Source organism: Stegodyphus dumicola, chromosome 1 (genome assembly GCF_044657685.1).
Source record: "Stegodyphus dumicola isolate Sdum_Otavi_A_Nest chromosome 1, ASM4465768v1".
In the NCBI taxonomy this organism is placed as follows: domain Eukaryota; kingdom Metazoa; phylum Arthropoda; class Arachnida; order Araneae; family Eresidae; genus Stegodyphus; species Stegodyphus dumicola.
Window position 1 is genome coordinate 106,053,551 of NC_140768.1, and position 14,861 is coordinate 106,068,411.

General features: G+C 33.6%; 1 protein-coding gene across 6 annotated transcripts in view; it reads right to left on the reverse strand.

Moving 5' to 3' along the window:
- The window catches only part of Spt-I (serine palmitoyltransferase subunit I), an 86,782-nt gene that overhangs the window by 16,290 nt on the left and 55,631 nt on the right, over window positions 1–14,861 (reverse strand). For all 6 annotated transcript variants that reach the window (XM_085818848.1, XM_085818825.1, XM_085818840.1 and 3 more), the window contains one exon: window positions 10,864–10,960. In XM_085818848.1, coding sequence (XP_085674974.1) covers window positions 10,864–10,960 — 97 coding nt within the window. The remainder of the gene's footprint in view (window positions 1–10,863; window positions 10,961–14,861) is intronic.

The following is a 14,861-nucleotide window of genomic DNA, read 5'->3' on the forward strand; positions in this document are numbered from 1 at the left end:
AAAAGAACAAATAGCATTACTCAGAAAAAAAAAAAGTTCATTGATAACATAATGAGAACATCAAAACATTTTATTGACCTTATATATGACAATAGTAATTCATATCTATTAAATTCTGTAAGAAAAATTTGTAAAGAATTACACTATGAATAAGTTGCTTCGTTTCATGTGATAATACTTTCTCTTTAATTCTATTAAACAGACATAATTTCTTGTTTATTTACAAAGTTCCGCTGTTCAAGTCCTATAATTGCTGTGTCGAGAATATCGACTAATTTGACAATCGAAATTTTTTCGTTTTCAATAACCTCCGTTACTTTCTTCACTATCGGAAGCGAATTATAATGACAAGGAACTTGTTTTAAATCGTATCAAAGACGGAGCACATTGAGATGAAATACTACATTTAGTAAGGAATTACAAGCCAAATAAAATAAAAACATCTGCCTTGAAGATAAGGATAGTGCTGACAGATCAACTTCCAATTCATTGCGCACCGCGGCGATCCCCCCGCCGAGCAGCGTTAAATTGATAAACAGATTTCGGATTTCGAAATATACTTTTGCTTTAGATCCTTTACATATTAGCAAATATATGTTGGAAATTCTATTTGATATAATCAGAAGTTCAAGCTTACTTTTATAAAATTGCTCTAACAGTCTCCAAAAAATAATAAGCCGGATCCAATTCGAAGATTAAGGAACAACGCAATCTGCAACATTAACTGAATTAGATAATTTTAGCTTAGCTTATACCATCCGTTTTACATTAAACGCGCATGCGTAAACGTTTTATGCGCACACGCATATTCACAGCCGTAAAGGTCTTACACGCACACGTAAACGCCTATGCACATGCATCAACGCGACGCATGCGCAGAAAGTTTGTAGCTTTGAGGTCCGGATTATGGGTGTCCGTATCAACTTTTGACTGTACTCTAATTTTGTTCTTTTGAGAAAGAAATGAAATCACAAACAGTTTACAGCATGAAAAACAAACTGGCAGATGCTGGAATACATTCAGAGCATCAAAACATTATTTTTCTCATTCGATGCTACATATAGATATGTCTCTTTCTTTTTAGACCATCTGTTGTTCCGCTGCTGTTAAGACTGCAGACTTCCCCATTTATACTTTGGAAGTCCTTCTATCAAAAGATTACAATTATCTTTAAATTCTATAGCAAATGAAACTGTGGATTCAAATAGCATTCATGTTAGTTCTAACAAAATTTTAATTAATAACATTTCTTTCTTTCCCTAATTACTACACTTTCAAGTAAAATGAATCATTTGAGACACATTTACAGTAAGCAAAGATGCCATTTGACTATACAGTTATTTCTTGTTATTAATGAATTGAATTATTGAAAAAAAAAGGAGTGAATTCTCTTTCCAAGAACAGCACTGTCATTTGCAAGAAACCAGTTACTTAGCAGTATTGGTATTTTGCAATTCAATGCAAAATTGCAGGGAGGGGAACTGAGTTAGTCATATTTCTGTTACCAGAAAATTTCAAAATGTAAGCACAATGATAATAGGCCACAATGCAGTCAAACTGACTAACTCTCATGGCGGTGTTACTTGCTTCATCATCTTTAAAATATTTAATTAATGCTTCATAACCTAATTATTAATCATCTTAATTATTGCTTTCAGGGTAAAATTCATTTTTTACAACAGGAAAAATATCTTGAAATTTGTCATGATGTTTTACAGATCTAGAAAATGTGTATATTGTTATTATCAAAGTTTCAATATCTTTCTTTAATTAACTTCTTTTGAAGCATTGCATATACCACAAATATTCACGATGTGTAACACATTGAACCAAATGTGGTATATTTTCTTTTCGTTTTTGTGCCACTCCATCTATTTTACCTAGCACAACAACTGCCTCACCAAAAGTAAACATAACCATTTTTTTGTAAATCAATATTATTTTCTCTAAAATTTCTGTATTGCAGAAACAATTGAAAAAGCATCATAAGATTTTTATTGAATTATTCCATCAAAAATAGTTTCATGCTGATAATTATGTCGACATCTAAATTGTAAGTACAATATTTAACATTTGGTGATAGAAATGTCAGCACTTTCATCAACAGTTAGATGCCTTGAGTTCTTTTACCATGGCAGTTTTTACTGTGCAATTAATTATTTCTAAAAATGCAAATACACAACTTTTAATTCATGAATTTTCTGGAATTTTAAAATATTTTGAAGTATAATCATTTATATCCTGTGCAAAGCACAATGAAATGTTCATTTTAATTGCTACTATGAATTTAATTGCTACATTATGAATTTTACTATTTTCATTTCTTCACGAATGGATTTTTCTTTTGATGTTCATCCAAGGTCTCATTTAATAAATGCACTAATCCCTTTGCTGGTAGCAAGGAATTTTTTCTTCTTAATTTTGTTACACTTTCCACATGAGATTTACTTTTTAAATGACATTTTAAAAAATCCAATTATCTGTCCTTTTTTCCCTCCATATCAAAATCATCTCCATACCGACATCATGCATCTCCCATATCCATCAAGAAAGTAAATACTAATAACTCCATTTTCTCCGCCATATAAATATATTTCCCATAATGGAATTTGTAAATTACTTTTACTGTTTGGTATCCCTGTTTCAACTATTCACCATATTTGCCAGCATACAAGACGTACTTTTTGCCTTTGAAAATAGGTGTGAAAAACAGGGTGCATCTTATACATTGATACTCAGTTTTTGATTGCATTCATTTCTGGAAATTTTCTCTATTCAGAGTTATGTGATTTTTTCTTTCTTCCTTGCTTAGTGTGGGAATATTACAGTTACGTAGAGTTCAGTGAATGCGCATGCACTGTCATCGATGACCACAGCTGGGTTCATTTAAACTTTCCATTTTTTGTGAATGGCTTTTAAGTGTATAAAATTTCTACTGTTCAATTTTCTTAAATTTGTTGACAAGTCATGGCACAAAAAAACCAACACTGGCATTGCAATAACAATTTGTTGTATGAGAACTCAGGTACTGATTTAGAAGAGGTTTCAAGTGACTCTTCATTTAGCTCTGGAGATGAGTGTCTGGGTTTTGGCGAAGATTAAAAGGTGTTGTTTCCCAGATAGATTGGGTATTTGCAAAAAGTATTACTTTTTATTTGTATTACTTAATATTCAAAAATACTGTAAATTCATTATACTGGTCAGTAATAAAGTCTTATCCTTCAAAAATGTGTATAAGAAAGGGGGTGTCTTATAGGGCAGTGAGTCTTATATGCAGGAAATACGGTAATTAAGCCATTTGATTTTAAAATCACTAGTTGTTTTTCTTCTTTTTATAACGTTTTACATGATTTATATATAAATATATGAAAACAAACTACGATGTATAAATACATATATTATTAGCTACACTTGCAGACAACGTACCACATGTTAGTTCTCTTTAACAATGCTTACATTACTTACATTAGGAGACAGCAAAAGTACACCAGCACCATTCCCTACAGTTGCATGGGGCAACACAAGCATGTGTGTTAAATGTGCACTCTCTCTGAGACACACTCTCGATGAAGCGCACACTCACACTGACTGCGGACCAGCAGGGTTTATATAGTTTTCGGCTTGTGTTCGAGAACATTCTGGGCTAAACTGGTAAGAATTCGTTCCAGAAGGTTCTCCATCCATCCATGGCATATCGCCAATTCTGTCACCAAATGGGCGATTTCTTGTCAAATGTGGCAACTCTGCCTTCCCTTGCCATTTTATGGCAACCCTATTACTGCTTTATGGGGAAACCATTCCTTTTCGCCTGTGCACTTCATAACACTGCCCCCTCCCAAGGACTGCACGTCCCGGACAGTACAACCCTTGGTCAGAAGCCAAATTCGATACAATTGAAACATGAGATAACATAACTAAAGAAACAAACATTTACACTACATACAAACTTTACACAGAAACTAGGTAAGAAAACTCATGCACAAGAATTATACACAAATTAAACACATAATAATTTTAAATTATACAAATTAAAGTTCAAAATGTTTTTAAGTCTCAGTCTATTCATTAAGTTATACCCGGGTCAAATACTTTTCCACTGCAGTTCTCAGATGCATTTCTGTTTTGCATATCACAGTCTGAAGATTCAGTCCTTTCAGACTTTTCATCCACAGGGAGATGTGAAACAGTTTGTTCGCCCTCTGTAATTCATTCACAGCATACATACAGTTCACCTCGGTATTTTTAGCAGCTGGTACATACTGGTTTCCCCCCCCCCCCCGTTTCCTGAGAACCAGCTTCAAATTCTGCATCAGAGTCATGAACGAAGCCTGATTCTTCACAAACACAAGTATCCAGGTTTAGAATCAAGTCCTTGTCTGCACAACCTACACTATGAGGCACACACCCAGTTTGTGAAGTGGGTGAATTTTCTTGCAATACTGGAGCGCACTGCTTAAGCTGCACTTCAGCATCTTCCATCGCTGCATCACATGCACTTTCAGATGCTTCAACACTTGCTGACTGCGTTTTCATAACTTCACTATCAGTTTCTACGAACTTGACAGTCACATTTTTACTTTCTTTTATCTCTACTTCAGGCACGTGAGAATCAAAATTTTCCTGCCCGTCTTTTATTTCTTCATGTTTGCGTTGTTTTCCTTTAATCCCATTAGATGTTTCATCCATCATTTCTTGATCTGTCTGAGGAAGTTCATAAGCTAGTTCCTTCATTTCTTCATCCTTTGATTCTTCAGATGCCACTTCTTTCATTTCCACATCGTCTTTTATGGCTGCAGTTTCTTCTGTAAGCTCCCCTTTCACCTGTCAGAGTTGTTCTCGCACCTTTTCTGGGCCGGCATTTATTTCTTCTCGTTAGGTTTTCTTCTCTTCCAGTCCGGCTTTGATCTCAGTTGTCATCTCTTTATATCCAGCTTTTATCTCATCATATCTGCCTTTTATCTCAGCCAGTCCGACTTTCATTTCAGCTGTCATCTTGGCTAAGAAGTCTATCAAAGTCTTCGTTTCTTCCGCCATGGCTTTCCTCTGCAGGCGAGTCACTGGCATTCACTCGCAAATCCCATTTCTGACACCAGTTGTTATGTTTTTCTGCCTTTTCTGACACCAGTTGTTGCGTATTTTTCTTCCTTCATGTTCGTATGGGGTTCGTATGGATTTGGAGTGAATAACGACGACACTTGATGAAGTATCGAAACACACTTTACTTACCAGTATTGTTAGGACAGCTCCAAATTATGTTTTACAGTCGTCGATGGGCACTCGCTGCCCAGCTGTCAACTCGATCGACTCTGCAGGGATTGACTCGCTAGGCGAGACAAAAACTCGATACTGACTATTTCACACTGCAGACGAGACACGCACACTCGCCTTCTCGACAAGGCACTCTCTTTGAGACACACTCTCGATGAAGCATACCCTCACACTGACTGTGGACCAGCAGGGTTTATATAGTTTTCGGCTTGTGTTCGAGAACATTCTGGGCTAAACTGGTAAGAATTCGTTCCAGAAGGTTCTCTATCCGTCCATGGCATACGCCAATTTTGTCGCCAAATGGCCGATTTATCGTCAAATGTGGCAACCCTAAAACTGCTTTGCGGGGAAGCCATCCCACCACGCCTGTACATTTCATAACACTATTTAATATGATTTATTTTAAAAATAATGTACAAATAATTATTTTCTTTACTATTACTTTGATTAGCGGCATGCTTGTGTGTGCACTTGTTATTTTTCATTGTGTGCTCAATTTTTAAAGGTGTGAGAGTACACTCGCGCACAGCTCACCAGGAACTCTGATAGTAGCAGATCTGATTACCATACTTTGGGGCCTGGATTTGAATCTTAAAAAAGGTATGGATGTTTGCAAGTGTATTGCATCTTTATGGCACGGGAGCTCTTGAAACATTGCTGAGTCAAACGTCTTCTCCCAAGGCTGGTGGAAGAGAAAGAGAGGTGATGGGTTCTCAGATGTGTCTCAAAGGCTAAAGTGTGATCATGGCTAACACCAATGCAATCAATGCACCATACTTGCTAGGTGCAACTCCCAAGCCAGCAGGTGTTGAAAAGTGACATACAGGAATCTCAGTTAGTCAGGAGAAAATCACATTTACGCTCACCTTATTTTTGTTATTATATTTTTTGTTCCTAGACTTTGTAAAGGGGAATTTTTCTATTACTTTGTTTATTTATTTCTTCTTACTATTATTCTGGTGGTCCAAAGGTTTGGATATTAGATCATTCCAGATATTTGACATCCAGAATTCAGACTTTGTACTGCATATTGTAGAGCACAAGAATAGCATTTCTTCATTTTTCAGCCACCTCTGGAAGATTGAGTTAAAATGACAGAATTTCTTATTTTCATAGATACTAGAGAGTACATTTTAGTGTATAATATTGTTTTACAATACATACTTTATTATGGTTATTATTATACTTATAGTATGCTATAAAGTAATGTAATTGCAAAATAATTTTAATTAATTTGTTGTTTGCAATGTCTTACTTCCATTATTTATGAATAAAACAATCATAATCACATATTTTACAAGAATATCTTGTTTTATATAACATTCACTATTATCAGCAACAATTCTTTAAATATATTTATTACCCATGGACAAAGTGCAGTGCTGCATATATTTAACTCCTTTTTCATGAAGGGGAAACTTAATAACTTGGACTCTAACACCTTCAATTAAAATTTAATAAAAACTTTTCTTGATTTTAGTGGAATATTTTATTATTTCATGAAGTATTAATTAGTCTAAAACAATATCTGGCTTACAAGTTTATGTTGCATTGTATTTATTGTATAACAGGATTCGACTAAATGCATAGTCAAAAGACTTGTTTCACAGGAAAAATACAGAAAACGTATAGGTTCTTCTAATTTTAATTTTTTTTAATTTAACACCATACACTGTTGTTTATAAGATAGATAAATAGATTCACTGATAAGCTACTACTATGGATTAGCAAAAGGTAAAAAAAGAAAAGATTTATCTTACTCCAGACCTAGGCATGACCGTCATTAGTCTGTGACCAGTAGCCAATACAATTCAGAAACATTAGAAAAGTACAATAATTTTTGACAGTATTAGCTATTGCCACGTCATTAAGTCCAGAACAAGTGTCCAAATGGTCACTTCACATCATGAATATCGCATAATAGGCAAGATGGAGAGTCTGCTAAACCAAATCTGTATACGTGTTTCATGTGGTAATCATATCCAGTTTTTAATCTAAAGTTAGCAGCAACGACAGGTCTAGGTAGGTCAGAAGGAATGGGATTCTTCATTAGGGAATAACAGATCTTCCCCTTCACACAGTCCCTATTCTTCTCTTGAAGATGAGTTCCACATTTGGCTAAAATGATTCTCTTAGCAATGTGATAGCAAACAGAAGATTTGGCTTAAGGAAGGATAGATCCAGCTTTGGCCAAAGTGTCAGCAAACTCATTACTCGTATTCTCACAATGACTTAAATCCACTGCAGAGTAACATTAAGACCATTATTTATAAGAGAATTTATCACAAGCTGACAAGAACAGACCCACTGTTTGAAAGTAAAGCTGAAAAAACTGCTTTAATAATGGCCTGCGAATCAATAAATATCACAATGTTCTGATCATCTCTTTTACTGATTTCAGTCAAGGCCAATTGGACAGCAGCTACTTCAGTATCATAGTTGGTACAATTTTCCACCACCAGCCCTGCTAAGGCGCCGAGAGTAAACCTCTGCACCAGCAATACTATTAGCACCTATAGCAGAACCATCAATGTACACATGCAAACAATGTGTTGTTGAAAATCTTTCTCCAATAGTGGCCAAAACAGCAACCCTCAATTCTGTCTCAGTGTAGGACTTTTTACTGGTGGGCAGACTAAGTCTAAATTATAATTTGCTGAGTTCAAATGTTTTAGAAACAAACCAGTCTCAAGTAGTGACTGTCTGTTGAAAGAAGGGTTATGAAAAAAAAAATCAGTCAGTTAATTTGTCACATGTAAAAACATAGGTTGGGATTTTAACCTAAGATTTCCAGAAATCACCACACAACAATCCCTTAACCAACTTGATTCTTATACGCAGAAGGATAGCGACAGACGGCAGCTAAGATGATATGCATAATTAATGATCTGGTATATGAAACATATGTTTCTATTGTTTGATGTAATACATATGGATTTTTGAATGCAATACCAGATCTCAGAATCAGAAATTTAATAGTAGTCAGATTTAGAAATTCAACAGTAAAATAAATAATGAATGTATAAATAAACCTGAATTTCCTAATTATGATCCACAAGGCAAAATTCAATTTTGGGGAACATGGTAAAATATTAATAATAAATAAAGTAATGTCATAGAAAAGTCCAAAAAGATACTCATTCTTTATGAAACCCTTAATTTTCTTAGTTAACCAAAAAAAAAAAAAAAAAATTCCCTATAAAATTTTTGAAGAAATCCTTATTTAAGTAACATCTAATCTAGAACGAGTCAGCTACTCAGGGATAGTCATTTCATTCTATACCGATTAATCTATATCATTGTCGTGAAATTTATTGCTCATGTTACTGAATGTTACTGCTTTAGTGAACTAAGTTTCTATAAGCCTACAAATGCAGATGAACCCCCTCCATAAAATAAAATAAAAAAACAATAATTTTCAGTTCATTTTTTAATTTTAACTTTTGTCTTACAATTTCCTTTTCAATACTCAACCTTTGGTACTTGAAGATAATTAATAAATATTAAGACCACTGCCACAAAATTTTAGTCAGATATTAATATGCAACTATCAAAACATCAGCCATAGAAGTAGGGCTTATCATTTAATGGGATGTTATTTAATAGCCTTAAAATAAATCTGTATACATTATTTGCGACAATATAGTTATTTTATTCACTATTTCTGTAAGTAAAATTATGTTTCAGTTTTATCAATTAAAATTTTCAAAATCTGTAGTTTATATTTTTGATATGTTGGATTTGTTTAATTATTATCTTTTAATAACCTACAAATAAATATTTCGTTTACAAATTGTTTAATTGTTAGCTTTTAATATCCTACAAATAAATATTTAATTTAGGAATAGAAAGCATACATATATAGGGATTCACATATTTAGAAAGTTAAGCCTCAGCGGATCCACAAGCAAAAAAAAAAAAAAAAAAAAAAAAAAAAAAAAAAAAAAAAATTTCCAGAAACCTTGAGATAAAACTAAAACAAATACGCATAAAACTATGAAAGAACTTACAAGAAAAGTGAAGTTTTAAAATCAAAAACCCAAGAATACATGTTTTAATATATGAGGTAGGATTCAAAAGTTCCTGGACCGAGTCTATAATGTAAAAAATATTATGAATTAAATTGCAGAAACACATCCTCTTTCGAAATAAGACCCTTGTGCAACAACACACTTTTGCCAGAGCCTGTAAAGTTCATTGAAGCATGTCTAGAATCCATTTTTGGCCATGTCCTTTAATTCAACCTGCAATGCACATTTAACTTCATCTGAAGATTGAAATCGATGACCTTGCAAGCATCTTGCCAGTTTAGGCAATAGGAAGAAATCACAGGGTGCTAGATCAGGTGAGTAAGGAGTATGACTCAAAACACTTGTTCTCATTTTCGCAAGAAAGTCATTGACGAGCAGGAATCAGTGAGCAGGAGCATTGTCATGCAACAGCACCTACGACTGCTCAGCCCACATCTTTTGTCTCTTCTTCTGGATCGACTCATACAAACAACACAGGATTTCGATGTAGAGTTCTTTGTTCACAGTGCGCCCTTCAGGGATATATTCCAGATGCACAGTGCCCTATATATCGAAGAATACCTCTAGCATGACCTTTCCTTTAGAGCTATCTTGGCGGAATTTCTGCTTCCGTGGAGATTGTTGTGATTTCCACGTTACCGATGCTCTCTTGGTTTGTGGGTCGTACAAAAAACACCATTTCTCGTCTCCAATAACAATTCTGCCTAGTAGGGAAGGATATTTGTCAACAGCCGATATTAAGTCTCATGCCATTTCCATTCGTATTCCCTTTTGGTTTACGTTTAACATGTGGGGAACGATGTGTTGACACACCCTATGCATGTTAAGATCCTTAGTCAGTATCTGCTGACATGTGGCCTCTGATATCCCAACTGAAGATATTTGGCAAATTGTTTGCTGCCTGTTCACATGTACCGCCACAGACACCTTTTCGATGTTTTCTTCAGTGTGTGAAGTCAAGGGAAAGCCACCTTGCCGTTTCTGGCACTTTCCCTACCTTCACTGGAATGACGCGCCACTCAAAAGCTTGCATTCTCGATAACATTTCACTTCTGTACACATGCTTCAACATTTAAAAAATCTCTGTAGCACGCTTTCCCAAGCGAACACAAAATTTGATATTGATTCTCTGCTCAACTGATGCCATTTCTTTCTATCGCCGGTTACTAAACGCACCTGCCTAAATAAAACACTGCCACCGAGAGCTTTCGACCACGTGATTTGGAACAAACCCCTTTTAGAAAAGAGGGAGAACATAGTAACACAAAAAAGTTCTCGTAGTCTCACTACTGCAAAATATTTTTACGTTATACACTCAGTCTGGGAACTTTTGAATCCTACAACATACAATATGATAATGAAGAAGATATGCAAAAAGATGCATACATGATCTCTTTATTTAACATGATTTTTCAATGAATTTTACAAGTGCTGAAGCAGTGTTTTATCATCTAAATGGTTAACGAAATTCATTTTGAACATAAAATTACATTTAACACACTTTCTTAGATTAAGTTCAAAATTCATATGCACAATAAAATTTAAAAAATTTTTATTAACATACCAGGAGAAGAGTTTAAAATTTCCAAAGCAGCTATAGCGACTCCTGCTTGAAGAGGTGGCAAAGAAGCAGAGAAACAGTACCCAAGACCAGATAATCGCTTAAAATAAGTGGGAAAAATAACAATTAATTATTTAAAATAATTATTAACTTAGCCAATGGTTGATGCATGTTATTAATTATATTAATGATTTTGCAAACTATTTATGATACAGTCCCTTAATTTTAACTGTTTTTAACATCACTTTCAAATACCAAATTATTTGCTGGCTCTACTATCTTTATATATTTCAGAAGTGTTAAAAACATAACTGAAGACATGGCTGACATATTTCTGCCAAAGTAAAACCAGCACACAATAAATTAGTTTCTTAATGTGGCAATAACAGGCAGAAACTCATAAAAAAATTAAAAGTATGTTGTAGTGCAGTAAATAATGGAAGAAAGCACACTATACTCCCCAAGGCAGTTCCCATTTTAAACAAAAAAAAAAATTAAGTTTCTTTATCAAAGCACAATGAACAAAACTTCTATGACAAAATCACCAGTGTAAAGCAAAACCAATATAAAACTTGCAGTAAGGGAAAAAAAGTCAAAAAAAAAAAAAAAAGATATAATAGATAATGCTATAATATTTGCGAGTTGTTTTTATTGGCAACTATTTGTAACTCAGAATATATAAATATTGTTAAATAAATCAATAAAAATAAACTACCTAAAACCAAAAAACTGTATAATTATCAAGCTTGTATTTCAAGATTAATGGCTTCCATTTCTTATCAAATGCTTGTACATTAATTTAAAATTAAGCCAAAATAGAATGAAAATTTATTTTGGCATAGATTTTAAATAACATTCAGTTGATTTCAAAGGCGATCAAAAAAAGATCCCTCTTCTTCAGAAGCAAAAATGGGAGAAGCAACTATCATTTTATATCAAAAGCAATCAGTGAGGCAAAGCAAAAACTAATATAATCTATAAAATAGCAAGGCGAGTGACTAGATGAAGCTTCACAAAAGCAGTAATCTTAAAAAAAAGAAAGAAAGAAAAAAAAAAGTAAGAAAGGAAGGGAAAAAAGAAACTACTACTTAAAAAAAAAAAAAAAAAAAAAAAAAAAGTTCCAGTTGATTCTTTATGTGAATTTTAACTGAATGATACTGTTCAAGTTCTCTTGTAAATATTGTTCTTTGATGCCATTTATAACCTAATTTCTTCATTTTTAATGACGTTTATGCTTTTGTTATTTTAAGGGCTCTTTTAGCTCTGAATACTGATTTCATTTATGTAACTAAAATTATGCTCCAGATTAGACTGCTTGAAACTACAGGTAAATTCTTACTAGTATTTTTCTATTAATATTGGTTACTCCTGTCTGTATTTATTAACTGCCTTCAAATTGTGATTTTGCATACCACTATGGGAATTATTTCCAGTGATTATCACAGTTAATCGGGAGTCTACGGGAATCATATTTATATTTATTCAAAGCTATAACTATGAATAAATATAAACATGATGATAGAGTCACCATTTAAATTCAACCAAATGTTTTTCATGAAGTAATTTATCACAAAAAGCCAATTCACTACTATTTCAAAACCTAAAGGTTCTGTTAATTTACTGTGAATAAATGAAAAGCAGAACATACTCTCAAACCAGTAGTATTTGCAGACTATATCATTGTGTAAATCAGTATCTGCTGACATGTGGCCTCTGTTCAAGGCCCAGATTTATGATGATGGCCAAGATTCATGAATTGGATTACATCATTCTGACTATGAAAAACACTCAAAGGCTGACAGCCTAAATGGTTAGGGTTATTTGGATTATAGCAAAGTACATTAGGGCTATCAGTCTAAGGGAAGTGATGCCTTTGGGAAGGACATTTTAAGGGAAACTTACTTATATTAACATAACAGTAAGGAAGAAAGAAAGCATGGAATAACAGTAATGACAACAGGTAATGTTATATAGGTGGGAGTTGTTCTTATTGGCAACTAACTGTAATTTAGAATATAAAAATATTGTTTAATAATCTATTAAAAGCAAACAGTTCACATTAAAGTTGTATTTCAAGATTTATAACTTCAGTTTCTTCTTATCAAATACTTCTGAATCAGTTTAAAATTAGACATCTTCAACCCAAAAAAAGCTACCTTTATTAAACAAAACTCAGTTTTTAGGGATGATCAAACAATTTTAAGAATGATCAGACATGAGTCCTTCTTCTTCAGAAGCAAAAATGAATGAAACAACTAAGGTTTTATATCAAAAGCAACGGACATGGCAACATGGAAACTAATAGTGGCATGGAAGAACAAAACAGTCGGGTAGAGAAGAAGAATCACAAGGTAAAGCTTCACAATATTGGTAATTTAAAAAAAAAAAAAAAAAGAGAGAGACAGAGAGAAAAAGAGAAAAACTCTAACTAAAAACTTAGCGGAAAATCATGAAAATGTTGTAAATTAATCAGGTACTTGGGAATAAATAAATAAAATGTTTTGCTAACTCACTTTTGGCAACCCTAAAAAATGCCAAGACCCATGGGCATCAAACACGTCAACTATGTTAATCGCGTGATATTAATTTATCCCATGATCCTCCTGTTCTTTAGTTATTATTAAGCTTCCGTATGTGCTTGTATTAACACTGATGTATCTATTGCTTATATTATTTTAATTGCAGTACAATAAATATGTTATTAGTGTTAAAATCTGCATCGTATTATTTATGGATAAATCTCTCATATCATCATCAACAATAGTTTCAGAGACTCAACAGTTGCTACTGAGTGCACAAAAGGTAAGCTGATTTTGCTATCTTTATTCTTCATCGATTATTGAGCCTGATATCGTTTAACCCTTTCGTGGGCCGTGGGAAAGTTACTTCCCACCTACATGTTCCTGGGAAATACACCTGTGGGAAGCGCAAAACCCACTATAATATATTGGCTTTGCTATTATAACGTTGGGAACTGTAATTCCCACTTCAGTATTGTGCTGCCATCTGTGTTCAATCGATTGAAAACAGAATTACCATATTTGTTTCGAAAGTTCGAACGCGTTGTGTGAGATCTGTTCCACAGAGACACTTGTTTTGATTTGACATTTGCATTGCTATACGATTCTGCTACAAATGTAAGTAAAGCACTGTTTTTATTATAATAACGTTTTCTTATTTTGCATATTTCTGCAGTAACTAATATTGAATAATAAATAATGGGTGAAAAGTGAAAATGCTATTGCATCATGTATAAAAGCCACGTGCAATAGGTATGTTGAAAAAATTAGAATATTTTTGAAAATACATTTGAAAATATCATTCAGTTCTACTGAGAAAAAAAAGATTATTTTGGCATGATTTTTACCGAGAAAATTTTACAGAATATTGTTGACCAAACAAACTCATATGCAAAGCAGCCTAATTTCTTAGGAAGAGATTGGGTCATACCACAAAAGACATTATCCTGAACTGAAAAGAAATCACATCAGAAGAATTGAAAGCATAAGTAGGTATGCATATACTCATGGGTGTACATCAATTGCCTAAACTGAAAAACTACTGGAGTGCAGACCCTATTCTCAATGTTCAATCAGTAGCAAGAATAATAATCGCAAAGAGGTTCAAAAAAATAACTGAGAGATTACATGTAAACAATAACAGCACAAATCCATGTGGGCAATTTGGGCATGATAAACTCCATAAATTCAGGCATCCTCTCACAGCTCAAGCATTCCATACCTAAAGTCTACGAACCTTCGTCAACATTATGAATAGATGAATGCATGATAGCTTTCAAAGAGAGCATTGAAGCAGTATATGCCAATGAAGCCTATAAAAAGAGGTTACAAGGTGTGGTGTTTAGCAGAACCTAAGACTGGATATATTCAAAAATTTGAAATTTATTGTGGAAAAGAAACTTCTGATAATAAGGATAAAATATTGAGCTTAGGGGAAACAGTAATAACTAAACTAACGGAAAATGTGAAACAGACAGGTCA